At 36.2% G+C, this 24,404-nt stretch overlaps 1 protein-coding gene across 1 annotated transcript in view; it reads right to left on the bottom strand.

The window, feature by feature from the left end:
* The window catches only part of LOC122811768 (aquaporin-2-like), a 32,175-nt gene extending 15,176 nt beyond the window's left edge, over positions 1–16,999 (bottom strand). Inside the window, exons 1-3 of the mRNA XM_044083823.1 lie at positions 16,551–16,999; positions 2,417–2,581; positions 205–285 (exon numbers count right to left, since the gene is read on the bottom strand). Of these exons, the coding sequence (XP_043939758.1) occupies positions 205–285; positions 2,417–2,581; positions 16,551–16,910 (606 nt within the window). The 5' untranslated portion in view covers positions 16,911–16,999. The remainder of the gene's footprint in view (positions 1–204; positions 286–2,416; positions 2,582–16,550) is intronic.
* Between the last annotated feature and the right edge of the window lie 7,405 nt (positions 17,000–24,404).

The raw sequence follows: 24,404 nt of genomic DNA, 5'->3' as shown, positions 1-24,404 counted from the left end.
CTATTTTCAGAGCAAAAAGAAACTACAGCACAGAATGTCTGGCACTAATTTCTGAGTTTGTGAAATTCTTTAACTGAAATCCTTTATTTCCCAAAGTAGCAGCGATGTAAGTCTTGCTTATGTATTCCATTTCCTTAAAAGCTTATATTGAACTAATTTCCTTTTCTAATAGCCTCATGCCCCAAGGAAGTTTTAAAGTCTTACCCAATGATCAGTGAATTTTCCAACAATCACTGCGGGACCAAAGGATCGAGCAGGGTTCATGGAGGTACCAGTGAAAGGAATCTGAAATAGAACAAACAATGAACATCTTAGATATTCCCCTTCTAAAAATGCATTATGGCTAAACTGTGAATTGCAGCTTTCTATTTCATCATGCCTTTTGATAAACAATTATCTAGAAAAGGATATGCACACTCTAGTTCCTTTCTTGACTCCATCTGTCTCATTCATTCTCACATTGTTCACACTTTTCCCAGTTCCTGTTTGTCTTTTCTTTTTCATCGTTTAACCTTTAAATTTATCTTTCAGTTCCCTTAATCTGAGTTGGGAATTAATGGGGGCATACTCAAAGTAAGCTGTTTATGCATTTTGTTTCCAAAAAATGTGTTAGAATTTTGCCACTGATATTGTTTACTTGGTTAGATGTCTGTCCTACTGCATAAGCAGTTACTAGGCATGCAGTCCAGAAGCCCATTGAAGAACCTAGTCCAGTTTCCCAATTGATTCAGAGCACCGTCTGGTTAAGTTACTTATTCAAGGTCACATAACAGGCAAATGAAGGATAAAGGAGTCAAACCCTGGACCAGAGGAAGCAGCTTCTTAATAGCTCCTGCCATTAATTCCCTGCAATAGCAGTCAGACAAAACCTTCCTCCTACTTGATTAGCAAAAAATGATTTTGATCCCTCAACCTATGGGTTATGGGCCCAGCATGCTTCTGCAATGTCAGTCTGCTGCTAAATATGCTGCCTACCAGTGATGTCATACGTGTAAGCTCTGTTGTAAATGAATTATATATCAAACGAATATAAAACAAAATAATACAGTATTATGTTTGGAGTCTGAATAATACATTTGAAAGTTTCTACAAAGAATTCATGGATGGTGAAGAAACACCAGCAAAATCTGACTCACAGCTAATTTTAGTTATGTCTATACACATGATCATGTCTATAATTTATGGTTTGCAAAATGTTTAAAGCTCAAGTGTGTTAGTAGAACTCTGTGCGGAAATATATACAGTCTATAGTGCACTGACACATTTATTCCATATAAGTGTAAAATCCAACAAAATCTGAGTGGTGATGGGCATGGGTTAGTTATAAAAGATTTACTAATTCATTTTTTAATTTAATCTTTATTTGTTAACTGGGTAATTGAACCAGTCTTCCTGTGACCCATTTCAGCCATTATCTGGACCTCAGGAAGAAATGCAATATAATATAGGGATAGTTTAGAATAACCAACCATGCATTGTTACTTCTACAATTATTTGGAAGGTAAATATCTTAAGACAGCAGAACTCAAATGAGTACCATGACTGATTGGAATGCCTGAAAATAATTAGACTTGGAAAATGTTTAACAAATGTAGAAAACTGGGATACCATGCAGAGGTTTTGAACCACAGTAAAAAACATGTCTTGTGGATTGATCTATCTATCTATCTATCTATCTATTGCATTTGTTTACCGGGAAGGTCCACTGGGCCAGAGAGTGCCCATTTTCGGTGCAGGCCCAGGGAGAAAAGCTCCACAGTAACATCTATAATACATACAATTAGATTAAAGCTCAAATAAACAATACAATACATACCATGTTATAAAAAACACGGATAGCTCAAATAAATAATACCATACATATTTTTGATAATAACAGCATATGTAACATTAATCTGTGTAGGAATTTTGGCAAAGAGAGAAAGGAAGGCAGTGCACTTGTGAGTAAATGTGACAACAATGTAGTTAACACTGCAGTTGTGTAAGAAAAAATAGCAATTGTCAGTACATTTGCACAAGGGTGCAGAAGAGGATAATGTGTCAGGAGTAAAGGTGAAGGTATAGGGGGTGGTAAGGAAAGGTGGAAGTAGTAGAAGGGAAGAGAGAAAGCCAGGTTATGGGTTGTGTAGATTTCATTCAGACTGGTAAAAGTCACTGTGCCAGTTTTCACGGCTTTGTTTTGCTTCATTTATTTTTAAACCAAATATATTCTGCAACTATGGACTGAGTTTTTCAATTTCAAAGATGTGCGATATGTGTCAGAACAGCATCGGTAACAATGCTGCACATCTCATGAAGTTATAAAGGAAGGAATAACACATAACTAGACAAAAATATATGCACAGGAAGTGTCAATGTTGAAGGATTACAAATGACTTTAAATGAGTTTGATATTAGAGCTTAAACTAGTACATACCCCAACAATATGACCTAAAGTCACAGACAGCCCAATGGACAAAGCGGGACACCCAAAACATGGTTCTTTCCTTTCATCTGTTGCTGAGAGGATGCAAAGTACAAGCTGGAAAGTGAGAACGATCTCCAGTGCAGTTGCAGCCCCAGTACTCAAATCTGCATGAAGCTGAAAAGCAAAATGAGAAGCATTAGTTGCATTTTGCTGCTATCAAGCATCCAAATAACACAATGGTTTTGAAACATTATTTGTTAATTTCTTATATATAGTAAAATACCATGCGTAGGAAGATGAAACTGACAGAACAATGCATATCTCAGCCTTCTGTCAGGCTTTCAGTGATTTATTATTAGTGGACAGTGTCTCCTAACCCTAACCCCCATTATGATTTGCCCACCTTAAGTTTAATTTATTGGAGGGGGGGGGCAATGCTTTAATCTGCAATTCTGTTTTATGTTGACCTGAAACATAGGCCTATTCTCCATCTTAATGCTACTACCCTCCTTAATTAGATATGCCATTGAAAGTTAATGGAGAATCTTAAAGAGGTTTGCACATTATGGACTTACTTCATGGCCAACCACATATTTAGGAAGCATTCACGGTACGTGCTGTGTATACAGTTGGACTTGTGACACTGACGAACTGAACCTGTAGACGGTTTTGAAACTAGTCATACATATAGAGGGCAAGATATGAAACTGTCTTGGAACATAATATTATATCAGTTACTAGACTATAAAGTCTGTTTTCTTGGAAAAAATCATTCAGTTTTTCCTTTTCATCCAATTTATTCTTTGTCACAGCTTTTAGCATAACTTTATCAAAACAACAAAATGTACTGGTTTGTAACAGCTATGCAACACAGGAGACATATCAGAATAACTTTATTTTATAGCAGCACTGTTAAAATAAAATAACATAAGATGGACTGTTCTTATTGTGTTCTGGTGCCTTTTAAAGTGTAGCAGACTTGAAAAAAAAATGGATTACATCATGGTTAACCCTGAGCATACCTTACTGAAGACACTTTCTCAATTATTCTAACCATACTGATTAACCAGACCTGTTTCTTAACCATTTAAATTTATAGAGAAATTGAGTTAGCAGGAAAATACTTACGGCCACTACATGGTTTGAATAGAATTTGTGGAAATATTAAATTCTTAAAACATTTACAAAATGTTTAATGAAACTCTACATGGACTATGCAATGCAACACCCAAATGAAAATAGCACTGTCATCTGATGAAAGCTGTCACTTACAAAATATTACTTTGCAAGTGTGTTGCAGTCACAGGAAGCTACAGGCAACCTTGCACAGTTCAAATAAAAGCACATGGTATGTGTTACATTTTATGTACCACGGTTGAGCTCAGTATTCACGATGAGACATGGCATGCATTCAGTAAAAAAAAAAAGACATCTTATTTTTAGAGTGTTTCTTATGTAATGTCTTTTTACAATGAAAACAAAAGTTCAAAAGCAGATGTACGAGGAGGATTCAAGAAGAAAGGGCCTAGCAAAGTGCAGAAGTGAGTGTAAAGACATTTACAAATCTCCTTTTACAAGGTATCATGGAGGAATTGTGAATTATCAGTGGTGTAACAATGCACAATGTTACACAGCTTATCAGTATTAGTCAAGCCAAACAGCTAGAACATACTAAATATGGTCATTCATTTAGATATTATTGCAATACACACACACACACACACACACACACACCCTCACAATTTTCAAAGACTTAAAAGAGATTTTCTGTACTGCAATTCTCAGTGGTGGAAGGCATCATTAGATACTTGTGATTTGAGGCAGTGAGAAGGTATGAGCATCCTAACTGTCCATTTGGAGTAGCCAGCTCAGTGGTACACTGGCTGCGATTCTTTTGCCATACAAGGTACCACAGTATGGAGTTATCTCATGGCCAAAAAAGTACTAGACAGTAAGAGAGGAAGTAAGCTTTGCATGAAATACTTTAATTCTACTGAAGGTAAGTAATTAAGACGTAAACCCTATGAAATACTCTGAAAATTTGCTTCTGCATCACATTCATTAGTCTGACACAGAAGCTAAACAACTTAATGAAGAGAACCTAAAAATGTTTAGTCTGAAGCATTAACAAAAGTCAAGCATGCTACGCCTTCGCATCCAGTATACTGGGTCAAATGAGACACACGAGCAACAGATGTGTGTATCACCAGTAGAGTGCTTTGTAGATACATTTATGAAAATGGTGATAACACATAGTCCAGCTGGGGTTAACACCACCACTTTTTTCAGTGATGAGCTGTAGGAAAGGGTAAAAACATCTGATACTGTAGTGGGACTAAAGCCATTTTACAGTACTCCTGTGACAGTGGGCTAGCTTTCTGTGTACAGCACAAATACTTTAGCCACATTCATTAGAGTGACATCACAGAGAGAAATCAGTAGGCTACCACTAGATTTATTATAGTAAGACTCCTCTGTGAACTAGGGAGCAGTAGCAGTATAGTACAGGGAAGAATAATTTAATGATGTATGACACAGTTTCTATGATCTTCTAGGCAGCAGTTTAGATCTTAGTGACCAGCCATGTACTTGAATAATGAATATTGGCATCATTAGATGGCATACTGGGTCAGAGGGAATCAGACATATTACTTTGACACAACTGAATAGGGGTTAGCAGAAGCCCTGAATGACGAAACTATACTGTACTCTACATTTACACTGAATTGTGTCTGCTGTGTACCCATGTACAGAAAGATGTTTTATAAGCTTTTGGTTGCACTTATGCAATATCATAAATTTGCATTTCTTTGTTCATTGGGCTTCCCCAGTTCTTTCCTGAAAATATGAGTGAAGTTAGACTTATCTTTCTAATGAATTCAGTTAAAAAACATAAAAACAGAGGTGCAGAGTTTAATTCTACAGACACACTGTACTTAGCTTTATCTTGGGCCTTGTGAGTTTATACAGTTAGAATTATTGATGGTAACACATTCAAGAAGAGTATTGCCGATGTCCTGTAAACTGTGGGCTTCTGTAATGTTAACGCAGTTACTTTATTTTGAATAAAGTGGAACCCCAAAGTGCTTCTGTTTATGCAGTACCTTGCGATGAAACAGCATTAATGACTATTGGTATTTCAAAGTTTTTCTTTTTTTCCTTTCAATTTTACATGCAAGTGTTTTTTTCCAATGCCATGATTTTGAGAGGAACTCTCCAACCTTCTTAGAGTACTTACTTTAAGAATACTTTAACAGTCAATGATTCATGACTTTGGGATTCAGCAGAAAAAAAACACAACTGTAACAGTTTTGTTCTACAGATTTAAAATGTTGCAAAGCAATACAAGTGTAACCAGCTCTGTTTGAACTTCACAACTCTTATTGTTCTTAGACATTCTTTATAAAAAATCTGCTAGTATATTACATTATCAGTTGCAAAAGGACTCTTGAAATACCTATGATAAGGCTGCACCACTAAATACACTGCATATCTGAAACAATTCCAGCAAAATAAGAAAACTATTTCTCTTTATCACACACAGAACTGGACAGACAAAAGGAAAATAAACTTTATAACTCCCAAAGCTGGTTTGATCTGCAGAGAGAGAGAGAGAGAAAGATTGCCCATATGCAGTCCTTAACTGCTAAAATGTTAAAAATAATAATGAAATCCTTTTGATCCTGACAAGACAAATCAAACATAGATATTAAAACAAATCTTGATACTGCCAAGGCAGTTTTGAAGAGTGTGCCATTCAGGCATAAATATAGCTTGCGTACTTTTATTATATTTTTTAATTGTCAGTCTTATTTTCATGTTTCTAAGGGTATTGTAATGAAAGAAGTTTATCTTTGTTTTAGCTCATAGACTACATCTGATATGTACCACCGATTTAACATGAAAATAGATCACTCAAGAATTCTGAACAGAACTAAAAATAATGGGAGGCAAAGGCCCAAAACCAGGGACATTTTTTAAATATTACACTAACTCACTTAAAAGTTACCAGAACAAGTTTTACATCAACAAGCATTTTCTGAACAATAAGAGGTATGAAAGCTTAATGTTTAGTGTTAGTGTTATTGACTGACTGTTATCCTCAGCAGTTTATAAAAAAATCAAAAATGTATGAGGAACAAGGCAAAATATGAAGCAAAATCAGGAACAGATTGCACAATCTGGGACATTTCATGGTATTCCTGAAGAAGGTAGTGATGTAATTATGAGAAGTTATATCATATTTGGAAAGCAGCCAATAAGAACATTATTGTTTTTACATTCAACAAATTTTAATTGGTAAACTAAATTAATTGCAGCATATGTTGCAAGCAATAAAGTTAATTGGCTGAGAGTCAAGTATGAACTTTATTTTGACTTTTTTTGTTGTTGTTATGTTATCTGGAAAACTAAAACGGTTTAATGATTTTTGTATAAGCATTTATCATGTGAGGTGATTTATGTTGACTTCCCTGCTGCTTAATTTTAAAGAATTTATGTGGTGTGACTTCAATAGTGCTTAACTTACTTTTCAATTGAGAATAAGAAAGTAACACTAAAGCTCTGTATTTACTAAGCATGGTAAAGCGTACTATTAAATTGAATCAGTCTGTTATGAATAGAAAAAACACAGCATGAAATATGCAAAAACACATCATCGTAAAAGCAACAGTTTATATGTGTTATAGCATATATTATTTTATAATAGCAGAAGTGTGTTTTGTAGTAAATTAATGGACAGTGATAACATTTTGACTTTTTTATAGATGTTGTGTCTTTCATTAATTTTACATTAAATAGTGCCAAAGAATGAGGCCCCACACTGTAAGTATTGTAGCCCAGTGATAACCTCTCTACCTCACAGTACCTGGGTTCAGGCCTGACTTTTCTCCACTGTATATATGTACTGTGTGTGTGTGTGTGTGTGTGTGTGTGTGCATTATACATAAATACACACACGTGTATATATATATATATATATATATATATATATATATATATATAGATATACACAAACATATATATGTATATATATATATATATATATGTGTGTGTATATATATATATATATATATATAGATAGATATGTAAACACACACACACACACACACATATATATATATATATATATATATATATATATATATATATATATGTATATATAAAGTACACAACCAAGTCCAGCATAAAAAATATATATCTCCTCGCCCTTTAGATAAATATCCAGGCAACTGTAGTAAACAAATAAAGCAGAACACCCAAGCTAAATAGATATGTTATTTAATGAAAAGTGTAGGATTCATCCAGGATTCATGGCAGCTTACAACACAAATGGTGAACAAGTAAAAACCAAACTGGTTTCTCTCCCTGACATCATCAGTGACGTACACCATCCATACATTGCTCCCTCTTAAATGGCTCAAATTTAAAGTAACACAATCAAATTAATTTAAGTGTAGCTACCAAAACATAAATCATCTCTACTTACATTTTTATACAAAAATATATATACATATATCAACAAATGAATGCATATAAATATACTCATTTGGGCAACCATAATACCTATGCAAAACATACTACCTAATACACAAATGAATCTATCAAAATACATATATTAATATATTCTTAACCTATATATATATATATATATAAATAATGTGTACCTAACATGCACAATAAAGTGGATATAAAACTCCTTTAGAACACACATATAAATATAAAGTGTGTGTAGTGAATCATTCATTGAAACAAACTCACCCTATGCAAAAACACAAATACAACACTAATATAAATAATAAATATTACATACTTATTAATTATAAAACTAAATATACACTCCAACACAAATACAACGCTAATATAAATAATAAATATTACATACTTATTAATTATAAAACTAAATATACACTCCCACATACTTCCATGAAATCCCAGCATATGAACATATAAATCACAAAACATTCCAATAAATTCAGTTGTGTTTCACGAATGTTCATTTAAACCAGGCCTACACAAAGCACCCAAATTAACTATCCATAGCATCTCCTTTCTATCCAAAATCCTGTGTTTATCAATATCAGACAAATTTCTACCCCAAACGAAATCTATTCCAACAAATACAAAATGTGCTAAGGCATGTTCCATCTTATATTTAAAGAGAGCACTCCTTGATCTTTTACAGTTAATATCGCTAAGATGCACCGCTATTTGATGTTTAAAGGGTCAAGAAAGTCTGGCCAAAATAGAAAGCCCCACATATAGACTACCCATATGTGTGTGTGTGTGTGTGTGTGTGTGTGTGTGTGTGTGTGTGTGTATATGTGTATATATATATATATATATATATATATATATATATATATATATATATATGGGTTTATGTCATATTGTCGAGTTTTTGGAAACTCAAACTTCATGTGGTAGAGACTATACATTTGAGTTTCTGAACACTTGAATGTAAAAAGAGAAAATATGTTTTTGCAAGGTAGGGCTGTGCCCCCCCACCCCCTGCAAATTATATAATTACCAACTCTAAGATCGCACTACAGTGGGAAAAAGAGTAAATTCCCTGTTAAAGCATTTATATGTAGATTGTTGTACAGTGGGGATCAGGGAATTTACCCTCAAGGGAGGGACAAATTAATGAGATTACTGGTCAATAGAGGTGGGGTGATGGCCCACAGGGGATGGAAGCAAACGACTAAGAAAAAAAATATTTTAGTAGTGATTCTTGTGCATGTCAAAGTCAAATTAAAAAACCCAAACTTAGCAATCAAACAATATTGCCAATTTAGCCAGTCTTGTTGTTAATGGACAACAACAACAACAAAATATTCCTAAAGTTTTATTGCAGAGGGTCTATGCACTTCTGAACCCCTGATGATGTTTGGTCTTAGCCCCATGTCTAAATTTCTAAATCTGCCTCTGAGGTTGCTTGGAGAAAAGGGAATTTACTTGCAACTTCAGAAGTAGTACGGTTACATTTGTGGATATCAGGGGTGGAAAGACACATCCCCGCATGACAGATACAGCAGGTGTAGTCATTGTGCAAAGATGATAAAATTAAGAGCTGAAAAACTAATGAACACTGTCACTATCTAACAGCAGTGGTAACACTGGTTCTGGAAGAGTGTGAACAGTATATTTGTGGTTGGTATGTCGGATCAGGCCCTTAATTCTAAAGCTGAGAATTAAAATGGAAATCTATATCAAGTGTTAAGTATGCCACATGGAAGCAAAAAGTCTTGAGTGCCTAATCATTAAAGTTGTTAAAGCAAGCATATACTTTTGTATGCTGCAAGCAAAACACATTGCTTGGCTTTTTCTTTAAGTTCCTTTCAAAGCAGAGCCTTCTGTCCTGCATGTGAGTATGATGTACAGTATAAACCCATGCAACTCTGACCTTGAAAGGAAGAAGAGATAGCATGTGGCTGCTGAAGCAAGCCCTCCACTGGGATGTTAGCCAGACTTGGGGTCACCAGCCACCTGGAGTGACTCTGTGCTCTTACAGGCTGGCAAGAACACCACCATTTGTCTTACCAAAAGTAATTTTCAGGTGATAATATCATCAAAACAGCACAGACCGATAATATACAATAATATACAACAAAAATATCTTCAGAAAAAAACTTTGAGTTTCTTAAAAGGAACCCACATTGTAATTGTTATGTCAGGTACTAGGTTATGGTGAGCAAATGTAAGGAGCATAGCCGGCCTTGGGTGTAGGCAATTTATTTGGTGTAGGTAGACCAGGATGGGGGCACCAGGTGGTGTTGGGGGACCCTTTTGCCTAGGGCACCAGTTGACCTAAGGCCGCTCCTGACAAGGGGTGGTTCACTGTCAAACTGTAATGACAAAGTTCTTTGTCATATGTTACATTTCCCTAATTTGAATCATACATTGACATTACTGCCTTCACCTTATGATGTTCTTCAAGAAAAATATCACTTCATATCTGAATGCAGAGTCGGTACAACCTGGAAGTATATGCTGAAGCTTGCGTAGCAGTTTTTATTTCACATACATGTTAATATTTTTTACATTTTTCTACAATGTAATTGTTCTCTAATGCTTTTTTATGAATCTGGCATTGCTATTGCTGATCAATCATTATTTCATATTAATAAACAATATTTGTATATGAAAGTTTGTTGATGTATAATCCCTTACCTACAACTGGAATGTACCAGTGTATGAACAATATATAACAATCACAGACAGTCATGCTCCACACCTAGTATGCCTTGGATGTTTACAAGTAGGTATTTAAAAATAATGAACTTAGTCTACATTTAGTTGACATTTTATGTACTAATGATTAGATCTACATCACAATGTTTCTGATGCCTTTATCATGTCAATAACTGGAAATATCATGGATATTGAAATTGCAACTAATTACAACTTAACTGTGATACCATGAAGTCCACCTAATGGTGGTATTTTAGTATTCATATGGGACAGATCAGAATGTGTATGTCTCTGAGCTGTTGCTTAGCAAGAAATGTTTTCCCTGACTTCTATTTCTATATGATTATGGATGCTATTTGCCGGATCCCTTTATTATTAAAATGAACTCTATGAACAGTTTCCTCAGTCATATAGACCTAGAATATGGGCAAAGCTCTTTTGGAAGTAGTGCTTCAAATCTTCCCCAAATTAAGTATCATCAATGCATTCCCAGGATACCCTCTCTACAACATACTTATGTTTCACAGATCTGTCCAGCCACTTCCCCAGCCATCTGAACCAATACATTATCAAAGTGGTGCCCAGTAGACAGTTTAGGACTTCTCTATACCAGAATTTCCAGACACATCATGGCCTCAGGTTGGACCTAGTATGTTAGCTTGAAATGCATGAGCTTTAAACACAACCAAATGCATGTTTTGAAACAAAACCTAAACACTCGAGCGGAAAAAAAAAAGCTTATTTATATATATATATATATATATATATATATATATATATATATATATAGATATAGATATAGATATTATATGCAGCAACACATATTCATATCAGTTTTGCAAAGCTGCACAACTTAAAAAAATTTGCACAGGGCAACCTTAACCATCTGTTAGTGATAATTTTTATATATAACACACACATACACACACATATAGGAGCCGTTTATAATCTCGAAATACTGAAATGTCGAATTTCAGTATCTCGAGACTATAAACCCAAATGTTTAAAATAGCGAAAGTTCATAATCGCGAATTTGAATATCTCAAATTCGCGGTTATGGCCTTATGCTATGTGATGTCCGGGATTGTGTGTTTATGGTACACGGTGCCGTGTGTGGATCTAGGTGTTTTGTCAGGTAAGTGAAAGTTTTGTAAGGGATTTGAGTGGGGGTTAGAGTGTGTTTGAGTGTACTGATATGTTTGATGTGTGTGTGAGGGACTGGAGAATGTGCGTGTGTGAGTTTGCATTTGTATCCTGTTTGTGCGATCTCGGAGTTAGTATATATAAGTAGGGGGTGTGGGGGGATGCAGCTTATGTGCATATGAGTTGTGTATGTGTGTAGTTTTTGTTTGTTTATGTTGTGATGTGGGTGTTGTGGTGTATGTATAGTGTAGTGTATGCGGTTTGTTCAGTGTTTTGAATTTTGCGGTTTTGGGCTTGGGGTTTTGTAGTTTTGGTGTTTTGTGGATTCGGTTTCATAGTTTCAAAATATTGAAATTCATTGTTTCAGTATTTCGAGATTATGAAGTGAATCTATATATATATATATATATATATATATTAACCTTGCAAGATCACTCCCACTCAGGCAATGGGTGATCATCTGCAAACCACATAAATAGTGATTGCCCATTTTCTGCTACTTGTTGACCTTGCAGAGGAGTGAGCTACATAACTCTGAGCCATTGTGCATCACTGAAATAATTAGTGTACAAACACCTCACAAGCAATGAGGGCTTGAATAAATACAACATGAGCAACAAATAATCAAGCAGGTCTATGCAAAGTCCTTAGGTCAGATGATATGACAATAAAGTCAGTTACTGACACCTTGACTGGAATGCTTTGGTACCAAATACAGTTAATAAGCATCCGTATATGTTCAAGCACTTGTATTTGTTAGGGCCAGTTCATGATTAGCATGGGAAAATGAAATTAATTCAATACTCAAGCTAATAATCAAGCAAAGACTTCCTGCCATTTAAGCCTTTCCAGGTAGCTTAATCAGTCCCCACATTAGCGCTGAAGTCTCCCAGCTAAAGTACATATTCTGTAGAAGATACCCTATCAAGCACTGAATTCACTGCCTTTAACAAGGCTAAATAATATGCACAGGATACATATGAAGTTTTCCTTTCTGCAGCGTGCAGTCACATTGGAGAAACCCTCTCATTTATTTATTGGTATAATCTTCATCTGAATGGCACCCATTTGGAGATTGTGAATATCCACACAACCACCTTGAGACTTTCTTGTGGGTAAACTCTAGAATAAGAGAAGGAGAGAGAGAGTGAGAGAGAAAGAGGGACAGAGACAGAGAGAGAATAACCCCTTTTTGAAAAATCTGGTTTTACAACCACAGCTGTGTGTGAGATTTGTAAATTTAGCTGGCACTTTTAAATGTCTCAGACAGCCACAGTCATTTGCCACAGACATATATAAACTGCTCTTGAAAAATGCTATTACTGTAAAATGTCTCAAAATTAGGCCATGATCTTTAATATTATGATCAAGCATACATGTGTTGCCCACCAAACAGAAAACCAAGCTCTGCTCTGAACATCTCACTTATAAAAATAGATATTCTTATGTATCCCATGGGATGAAGGTATCATACAAGACTAAAAAATGGAAGCAAAAAAACAAAACAAAACAAAAACCTCCTGAACAGACACACAGGATACTCAGAAATATGTGAACAAAAGCATTTAGAAATCTATTTTCCTAGGTATCATGAGGCATATTAACTTTCCTTTGAATATACAAATGCTTTAGAAGATATGCTCAGTATTCACAATGTTTAATGTGACATATCCTTAGTAACGCAATCAATCCAAAATACCAAACTGCTGCAGAAATAAATATCTATTATTTATTTACTACCACAGCTCATGGGCACACTCTAACCGGAGCCTAGCTTGTGCTTTGAAGGTATGAACATGCACAATTTAACTGGATGAAATCCTTCCTGTTAACAAATATTACATTTTCATGTGTACAAGTTACAAACAAACTGAAATATAATTAATAGACCTTTGAACAGAATTGATGTAAACAACCAGTTCACAGATACTTGCACTGCACACCATGTTTAAAATACACTTCAGTGCAGAATGACTGCTCTTGTTGTACTGTGATATAAATGACTGCTTATGTAATAACAAAGAAGAGGGTGCATGAGAAAATAAGCCACGCAAGATGGAATGTTTAGTAATACTGACATCATAATGCCAATATAGATAGATGGATTTAATCTGTAAGGCACATTTTACATTTGTATATTTCTGATCTGCATATAGTTGGGGTACCAGTACATTTTGATTCTTCAGTGCTCTATGCAGGGGTAGATCAGTGACACATAATTTGGGGTTAATGTTTCCTAACACTCCGTTCTTTAGTTTAATTCACAGCTAAGGTATCTCTCCTACAGATTCTGATTGCATGTCCTCCCATCTTATGTGCACGTTTTTTTGGGGTTTTTTTTACTCTGGTTTCATTCTCACATTTCGCAAAATTAACAGTCCTCTAAACTGGCCATCAGTTATGTTTACCTGTCCAGCAATGGAATGGCACCTCATCCACTATTAGGTTCTCTGTGTTGTGCCCACTGACTACTAGTATAGCTTCTGACTTCCCCACTGTGACCCTCACTTTAATTAAAGGGGTAACTGGAAAGAATTAATGTTTTTATTGAACACTTTGCTTTAAATTGATGCTAAAGGGTTTGCAATTTAGTACTGTGATAATACACTGAAATTTGCAGGGATGCTCACTAATGACTCACTAGCCAAGATGCACACAATACTGCTTGAATATCAAGCTGTAGTGTGATATTTGTGTGGGATATCTGTGGTTAGCTCTCTGATGCTAGAATGTGTCGAAAATTGTCTGCCGAGTATCTTATTGCAAAAAAATGACAATCACCAGCCTAGCACCAAAATCAAGATGCAACATCAGTAATTATGTGAAGTGGGGAATATTATTAAACAATAAGGTTCTATAAGAAGTTAACATTTATCATTAAACTTTTTACATTGTTCATTATAGGTAGACCGCCTTCTCCAAGGTTTAATTCCAAGCAGCAGTCACACATATTTATGAATTCCTAACTAGTGCTGTGTAACTAACCAGTTTAATATACAGCAAGCCAATGACTTCTTTGAATTAACACTGTATTTGGAACAATGCATGCAGAGATGAGCACATAATCTTTTTCACTAAATATTTGAGTTAATAAACACAATACAAAGGAATGGTCTTTGTTGCGACACAAGTATCACCCCCCCCCCCCAGATAACATGGGTGCAACAGTTATCCTTGTTTTTGGTGGTAATGTTTTAACAATGTAGTTCATGTACATGGTCTACTTCAGTATTTGTATATAGTGTGTGTGTGTGTGTGTGTGTGTGTGTGTGTGTGTGTGTGTATGTGTGTGTGTGTGTGTAGAACTTGTTCAGACACCTCTAGAATGTGTTAAAAAAATTAAACAGCTAGCAGCATACAGCTCAACCTGTAAGCACATGAAATTGGGATTAAACCAAAAATAATGGGGTGACAAAGGTAAAAATTAGGAAAATATTTTAAATACCGCTGTTATAAACTTAGTTGCTATAATGACTGGTTTTACATTAACATGCATTTTCTGAAGGATATAAAGTCTGAAACTCAAATGTATGTCATTATTCACTGACTTTGATCCTCGATTCATCATATTTATATGAGGAACAGACCTAAAATATGTGGCAAAAATCTGGATATGTGGCAAAAATCTGGACAGTTGAGAGGTATTCAATACCTCTCAAATGTCCCTGATTTTCATGGAAGTCCCTGGTTTTGACTCCAGTTTTTAGCTGTCCCTCTTCTAAAACTGACAACTTTTGGAGACAAAGTTACAGACTTTTGTTACTTCAGAAAATGTATATTAATTCACATTCTCTTAGTCTATCAATGTCTCAAGTTAATTTTTCTAATATTTGAAAAGTGTCCCTGATTGTCTCTGATTATGTCTGGATTTTTCCCTGATTCTTTTCATATTTGGCCCTGATTAATTGAGAACAATGAACATCAAAACGTTTGTGCATTTTCAGTGAATCAAATATTCCAACTCAAAGGCCTTTCTGCAGTTAGTCTTCTCTTAGGGACCATTTCAGGTGGTTTGCACAGTTGCTGTTAAAAATGTTTATACATCAAGAGTAAAACATGCATCTATGAGGGGAAATTATTGTTTATGAGTTGAGCAGTTAAAACTTCCTAACACCCTCAACATGCAGAAGGAGCTCTTTATCTTTTAACCTATTAACATTACAAATGTTTGGTTTATAAACACATCACACTCACCTGTAGCACAATGCTGGAATATATTAACGGAAGAAATGTATCAGGTCAGCTAGAGTTTTATTAGTTTGTAGCAATGAAGGGAATGGAAGAAAGAAGAACCCCTATAACAGACTACAGTCTAATGAAAAATGACTGCAAGCACCCATCACTTCGCTCACACACACACACACACAGTTATTAGTTTTTAATTCACTCACAAAGTTAGCACGGTAACAGGATTTGTATTAACGGTACATTTTCTGAGAAATAACTAGACTTCTGATGGTTGACTTTTAATGGTCTGTCAGAAAAATCGACGGTTTTACAAACTAAACAACAAGAAACAGGCAAAAATCATGAACAGTTGAGGTAAGTCTATGACTGGTAAGAAAAGATGCCTTAATTCAAAGTAAAACTCAACAAACTACGGAGTTAACGGACTCCTTAGCCACTAGGTAAATGACAGCTGCTTTTAAGTGGACACAAGCTGTAAACAAACCGTTAGTACTACCAGTGTAAAATAAATGTTAATAAATGCTAATAATAATAATAATAATAATAATGCTAACAACAACAATAATAATAATAATACATGCTCCTACTTCACACACGCTGCAATTGAATGCCAACTTACCGAATTAATGCCGAGGTTACCTCTGACTGTAGACGGAGTGATCCCGTACAGCAGAGCAGCCCCAGCCACTGCTCCAAGCACCTGGGCAGCCATATAAAGCATCGCTCGCAAAAACGACACTTGACACCCGAGCAAAAACGCGAAAGTCACAGCCGGGTTTAAGTGGCCCCCACTAATGTGACCAACGCACTTGACTAGTGTAGCTATGCCTAGCCCAAAGGCTAGTGAGACTGCTACAATGTCCATGGGGGTATCTGACCACTTCAGAGCGCTCCCTAGTCCGAAGAAGACAAAAACTAGGGTGCCTAAAAATTCAGCAAAAATGTCACGGGAAAATGTCCAGGAGCACACTTCCCACATCTTTTAACTTAGGTAAAGCTTTTAGAAAGGCAATGAATGCAATCGTCTCGGACTGTTTCCTTTTCTTGGTCTAGTGTCCATCCAGGCACGGGCATTATATAAGCATCACTTAGGGTGAGGAAGTGGCCCCCTTCCTTGAAGATCTGGGCGTGTCAACAGTTAGTTGCAGAGAGTAACGCCTTCAGCATCCGACTTCAACATCATCTTGAAAATTTCCACACAAGCACGTGGACAAAAGTTGATGCCCGCAGAGTTCACCTTGGGGTTTGGTGTACATGCGTGTGTGTGCACGCGCCATTTGATCTAAAAGACAAAATATTTCAACACAAAACTGATCCAACCCGGGATGTAGACAGTTTTTTTTTTCAATTTATACTCTTATGGTCTGGCACTGCTACCCCCCATCCCTGATAACCCGCCACCCCCCCAAAAAAAAACATCCATGCTGCCCCACCAAACCGGAGGTATAGACAGTTTTTGTTTCAATTTGTACTCTAAGGTCTGGTACTGCTACTCCCCCCCTACATGCATGCTACCCCCATGCATCCATGCTGCCCCGCCAAAATTCAGTCTTTTGAGATATCCAGGGTCACTGTTAACTGGCATTTAATAGCAGTGATTCACTGGAACAAGCCCTGTACCATATCAAGGTAGCCAGTGACATACACACCACTCACACAAAATGCATGTTAGTATGCAAGTTATTCCAGCAACTTTCTAAGTTTCTAAGAGCAATATTTAAAATATTTAAAATCTGTCCCTATTTTGGGTATTTGTCCAGATTTCATATCCTCCTAAAATGCATGCCAACAGAGACAGTTGTTCCAGCAACTTCTAAAAGAACAATATTTAAAATCTGTCCCTACTATTGTGTCTTTTTCTCTCTTGCTCCCTGTCTCACATGCGTGCACTTGCTCGCGCGCGCGTCTCACATGCGTGCACTTGCTCGCGCGCGTGCACACACACACACACACACACACACACACACACACACACGCACACACAATGAATGTTAAATAAATACAGTTATTCCAACAACTTTCTAAGTTTATAAGCGCAATATTTAAAATCTATCCCTAATTTTGGGTCTTCTCTATGGCACACACATACACACTCAGGTACATGCATAATACACTTTTTTTAAAAACAGTGTATTAATTTTGGGAAATGAGATGTGCTAGAATTTATTTACAATGTCACAGTTTTCATGGTATAAGATTACTTATTTTGTTAAACGCATATTGTCAGGATTCCGATTCCCAGCTGTCTAAAGTATTTTTTGCTTGTGCCTACACATTTTGGAGTTGGGGAAGGGGTGGCATTTCAGAAGACTATGTATAATGCCAAAAATTATGTTTCCATCTCTGCCTTTCACCAACATTAAAAAAGGGAATATTATAAGGTGTACAAAAACTTAACAGCACCATCGCCTGGTAAGGTTGTTGTGTCTTTCGCCTTTTCCCGGTTAGGGGTCGCCAAATTGGAACTCCGGTCTGCTAATGATTGACAGTGGATTTTTAAGTTCCGAGTTGCAAGCCCTGACGCACAACTTTCAACGAAGGTACGCCCATTCACGCATGTCTCCTCACAGAAGAGGCTCTAGCTAAGAATCGAACGGGACAACATCTTGCTGTGAGGCGATAACGCTACCGCAGCACCACCACTGCAGTTAAGTACACAAAACCACATTACTGGGGATTACATTTTTGATGAAGTGTCAGAAAAGGCCCCTGTTGTAAATGTATTTCCTTCACTCTAGAACTGAGTATATCATTCCATTTACTTTGTTTGGTAAGTGCTCCTGCTTTGTTACATGCCCAAAACATGGTGTTGCAGACATTGGATTTTAAGAATTCAGTAGTGTAGTGTTGCACAGCTGTCGATAGCTGTCAGAGCATGTACAGTTTTAACTATTCTGGTTTGTCTCTGAAAGTGTCACTACAACAGAAGACAAATACCAAAAAAGAAGAGGCTCTACTACAAACAATTGAGTCACAATAACTCAAAAAACCTCTGTGCTGAAGCCACGGACATGAATGTCTTGTAGCTCCTGTAGGCTACTCCTCATGCTTGAACTTAAATGAGTTTGGACAAACAGTTACAAGACCTTAACAAAACACAATATTTGAATCTGAGTGAGGTAAGGCCTGCAGCCATGAGGAAGAAGTGGAGGGGGACTGGGAGTGTTGATTAGGGCAGCAATTGGGAAAGAGATTTAGGTTTAGGGAGGGGGAGGGGGATTTTAAGATTAGGGTTCAGGAGGAGGATTTTAGGGTTAAAGAGCAGGAGGGGAGTTTTAAGTTTAGGGAGTGAGAGGGGAGTTTAGGTTTAGGGAGGGGGTTGGAGTTGTTGATTTAAGGAGTGATCAGGGGACTTTAGGGTGAAGGAGAGGGTGCAGAGTTTTAGGATGATAGAGTGAGGACTCAGGATGGGATATGGATGGGAGTTATAGGGTTAGAGTTTGGGCACTGGTAATGCTATACAGTTTTCAGGGTTGTGTGTTGAGAGACTATGTAGTTGCAGGAGATCAAGCTAGTGGCAGTTAGAAAACTTTTTTTTTTTTGTTTTGTGAGTATGTCATGGCCTACTAGCATGGGAGCACCTGTAGTAGATCCAAAAGAAAACTATGTGCCCTATATACCATATGACAGTGTTTAAAAATGAATTTTATCTAGTTGTATAAAAAAATCAGAATATAGTAAATTTTCTACTAGATACTAAATGGTGTAAGGTCTGTCTGTTCTACTTATTGGTTGCTACATATTACCAGATATGGGTACTGTTGAACTAAGTAGCCTGACCAGCTATGATTTTTTGGTATTAATTGTAATAATGAGTATGTACTTTAACAACAGGCTATTATACATTAATTAAAAAAATAACAGCAAAGCCAGAAGAGTGTTTAGGATTTGCATATGACTTTGTGTGTGTGTGTGTGTGTGTGTGTGTGTGTGTGTGTGTGTGTGTGTGTGCGTGTGCGCATAACCTGCAATGGGCTAGCTTTCTATCTAGGAGTAGTTCTGCGCTTTATGACCACTGAAAGCTGTGACTGACTCCAACTCCCTTCAGACTCTCATTACGATAAATCTCATATTGGAAAATGAATGAATGATGAGCGGATATAGTGTTCTATAATAGGGCATTTTAGCAAAATTCACTTTTTTAATTTACTATTTAAGTTCCCACTGCTCTTTTTTATAACAGAACTGTATTATAAAATGTATATGATTCTATTATAGGCATTAATACCCTCTTTGCAAAGTTAAATAGTGCTTAATAGGAAGATGTGTGGTCTGTTCTTCATCACAAAATCTAAATAATACACACACACACACAAAACTATCTAGCTATCTATTTATATATAGAGTGAGATATCTCTCTGTCTCTCTCTTTATATCTATCTATATATAACTATATATATATGTTAATTTATCTGAATGATTATGCCTTGATCTTTGCTTTCTTAATTTGTTCAAATGATGTTTATGATGCATGAACACACTGTAGATTGTATGTTTATGGTGCATTCTACCTGAAGTTGCAGACAGAGTACGTTTCTATTTCCTTAATGTATTCAGATGTTGTTTAGAATGAATGAACACATTGTAGATTTTTGTTTTTATATATGCGCTTTTTATGCATTTTATTTGAAGTTGTCGGTAGAGCATATTTCCTGTGTCATGTCTGTTAGCTATTATGTTTTTAGATGGATTCTTGCAGATTTATGAAAATGTATTTATCGTAATCATGTTGCTACATACATTTTTGATAGTTAGATAGGTCTTAATATGTGTATTTTTATTTACATATTTTAATAGTTGAAGTATTTATATATGTTGGTTTATATGCTATATATGCATCTTTGTAACTTTAAAACGCAATAATGACAGGAAATGATGTTGTTCATTAACAGGAAATGATGTTGTCCATTAACAGGAAATGATGTTGTTCATTAACAGGATATGATGATATTTGAAATTTAGTATTTAAAGCTTTGGCATTAATCTAATAAATTGCAACGTCTGAGGAAGCGGAATATCCGCGAAAGCGCTAACGTTAATAAAGAGTTTCTTATACATTTGAAAAGGAGTCTTTTGCTGAATTTTGGATATATTATCACACTGGATATACTGCTACAAGGATTTTCTTTGTCAGACTTGGAGTGAATCTTGAGTGTGATACTCGACTGGATATACCTTCCGACTGGGTTCAGTTTTTTGTATAAACTACTTTGGGGTTGCTGGTGAGTTGTTTTTTTGATATATATATATATATATATATATATATATATATATATATATATATATATATAGATCTATATAGATATATATAAATTATAACCATCCTTGTAATTGTGGATATAAGGAATGTTGTTGTTGTGTCTTTTGGCTTTTCCCAGTTAGGGGTTGCCACAGCGGAACTCCGGTCCGCTAATAATTGGCAGTAGATTTTTATGTGCCAAGTTGCCAGCCCTGATGCACAACCTTCAACGAAGGTACGCCCATTCATGCATGTCTCCACACAGAAGATGCTCTAACTGAGAATCGAACAGGACAATGTCTATCTGTGAGGCGACAATGCTACCACAGCACCACCATGGTATCATAAATCAAAATGGCATTTCCACCATATGTACATAATGGACTGAGAGACTATAATTGTGTTCTAGTTTGCATCACAGTGAACTCTGATGTAATATACCAGACCCTACCCTTTGTGCTGGTAGATTCCCATGTTTTGGACTGGGGATCATTACTTCTGGAATTTTGATAATTTCTGAGGTGTCCGTGTGTTCTTACCTTGTGTAACAGCTAATGCATATGATCTTTTAAGCTAGTTATCCATGACAAACAATTCCTTCAACAGTTTTATTCTAATCCTAAAAATGTTTAAATGGTGCTTCTTTTGTCATCCAGTATCAGATCATTACAACATTGTTTCATCTCTATACTACCTTCTGAGTGGAAACATACTTTCTCTTTATCTTTTGGAATTTATTGCACTTATTTTTGCATTATCTTTAAGATAAATAAATATTGCAAGCCGGTACTGCCACCAGGCCTTTTCAATCTGCTCACCTGCCACGCAGTGTGCTTTTGTGTTCTCATGCCCAGATGCATGTGCAGTAAGTATATCTCCACATTAATTGCCTTTAGGTTTACAGAGATCTTACAGCTGCTAGCTCCAGGCCTACCATTGTTTTTGTTTTAACATTTAACCATTTGAGACTTTTTTGGTAATTCAGATATTATAAACAAAGGGTGCTAAAGTAATTCTTGAATAATAAAGAGATAAATAATTATTGTTACTGGTTGGAAGAATCTAATGTGCAAGGATGAGGTAAATGACACAATGCTGGCTTACCTAACATCAACAGTCCTTAGGCTGAAATGGCCTCTGTAGAAAAATATATATTGTCAGACCTATGTCTGTCCTTTAGCCTGTGATTAATAAAATCTTGCAAAAAAAAATTATATCTGAAAATAACATGGAATGAATATTTTTTTATTTTTAGAGAGAGAGAGAGAGAGAGACAGAGAGCTATTTAATAGATGTTGCTACTTTTACCAAGATTTCAGGTAATTCTTGTGCAATACTTTTAAAGTGACACTATGCCTCTACAGCAGTTTCTCTAGTATCTGACATGTGAATTTATGTCATTTGGAAATTATGCTTTTTCCAAGATTGCACAGTGGAACTCACCTGATTCCTTCCTTAGAAAAAAGGTTATTCAATTCATCATAATATCCATGCGCAGTGGAAGATGTGTAGTCGGAGATGAATCCATTCAGTCAGTAACCTGAAGTACTTAAAGTTAGAGTATGTCAGTGTTATTTCCTCTTATTTGGTTTTCTTTCATGTCAGTATCTTTACTGGCAATCACGTATACTTGCTGTTCATGAAAAGGCATCAAGCATTTGATCTCAGTGGATTTGAAACTTTTATTTTGACAACACTGAACTTTAAGCCATAAATATAACTTAGTCCTTTCATTACCAATGATTTTCCCAGTTTTAACAACTTTTTATTAGTTGCATTATTAAGTCAGTACTAATACTCTTCTGATATATATATTTTTTATCTTGATAACTGCTATATTACCCAAAGAATCTCTGGAAAATTATGACTGTGATCACTGCTGCAGTAGCCTAGGCTATATGGGTTATATCCTGCATAGGATATAACAACCAGCCAGCTTCCAAAGCTTCAGGGCACCTTCCGCACACCCAAACTGTTAGTCAGCTTGAACTGACCAAAAGACAGGTTTGGGTGCTAAGTCCTTCAGAACTTTCTTGACTCCAAAGAAAGTGCTCCTCTGTGTTCTTTCTAGGATTGATGACCACCTAAACTGTTCCATTGCTGGATAGGTAAGTTCCCTTTGGGAGAAAAAACTTCCACTTTTCTTTTTCACAGAAAAGTTACTTTTTCTGTAAAATATGTACTTTAAAGCTGGGGAAGAGTACATTTGCTCTGTCTCCTGACTTTTATGTACTTTTAAAAGAGAATTCACTTTGTTACTTTTATGGTAAGGAGCGGCCTTACGTCAACTGGTGCCCTAGGCAAAACAGCTCCATGGCGCCCCCCTCCACACTATCCAGTGCCCCCATCCTGGTCTGCCTACATCAAATAAATACTGGAAAAGCGCCCCTGCTAGAATGGCGCCCTAGGCGACCGCCTAGTTGGCCTATGCCTAAGGCTGGCTATGGGTAAAAAGTTGTTTAAGGCTACATTTTCTGAGGAGAAACTGTCGTTATTTTACTTTTGGGGTTAAGGTAAGTGTTTAAAGTGTTTTTTTATTGTGTTTTTTCCTGGGGGAAAAGTTACTTCTTTACTACCTACCTGCTTTATCAACTACTGCTGCTAAGCTTTCATTGGAATCTGGCACAATTTTCAGCTTGATCATGGAATAATGTATCGGTTTCTTGGCTGATCCTTCTTCCAGCCACAAACAGAAAAAGATTGTTAAGCAGCCTCTGCAATCACAGCAGGCTGGTATTGTAATTTAGCCACAGGTGGCTGGCTCTGCTGTGGCCAAAACTGGTTCCTCAGACCACTCATCTTTTTCTTCTGATCTCTCTGGTATAGTCCTGGCAGCCACCATGGACTGCAACTGTTGAAGTCCCGTTAGCAGGCAAGGAAAAGCCACTCTTGTTGGTCTTGGGAAAAGGGACAGTGAAAGTGCCTGTCCTTAGCTAGAATGTCATACCTATACCTGGAAATTATTACTGGCAATACTGGATCTGCTTCTTCAGAAATTCCTTTAAAAAAGAAACAAAAAAATACAACATATGGCTTCTCCTGTGTCAGTTACTCTGGACATGAGTAGCTTATTGGGCTTGGGTCAGAGTCTACTGCAAGCTCTGGATCCTTTTTTTAAAGTTGTTTCTGGTAAGAAAAAAATAGAGTTCTCTTTCTCTGAAGATGTTCAAGAGACTGCAACTGTGTAAGTATGTGAAGGGACAGATGCAGTTCTTTCACCACAGATTTCTGATT

The sequence above is a fragment of the Protopterus annectens genome, chromosome 9.part0 (genome assembly GCF_019279795.1).
Source record: "Protopterus annectens isolate FY-2018-M chromosome 9.part0, PAN1.0, whole genome shotgun sequence".
NCBI lineage: Eukaryota > Metazoa > Chordata > Ceratodontiformes > Protopteridae > Protopterus > Protopterus annectens.
Note: the sequence above shows the minus strand (reverse complement) of the source record. Positions and strands in the feature narration are given on the sequence as shown.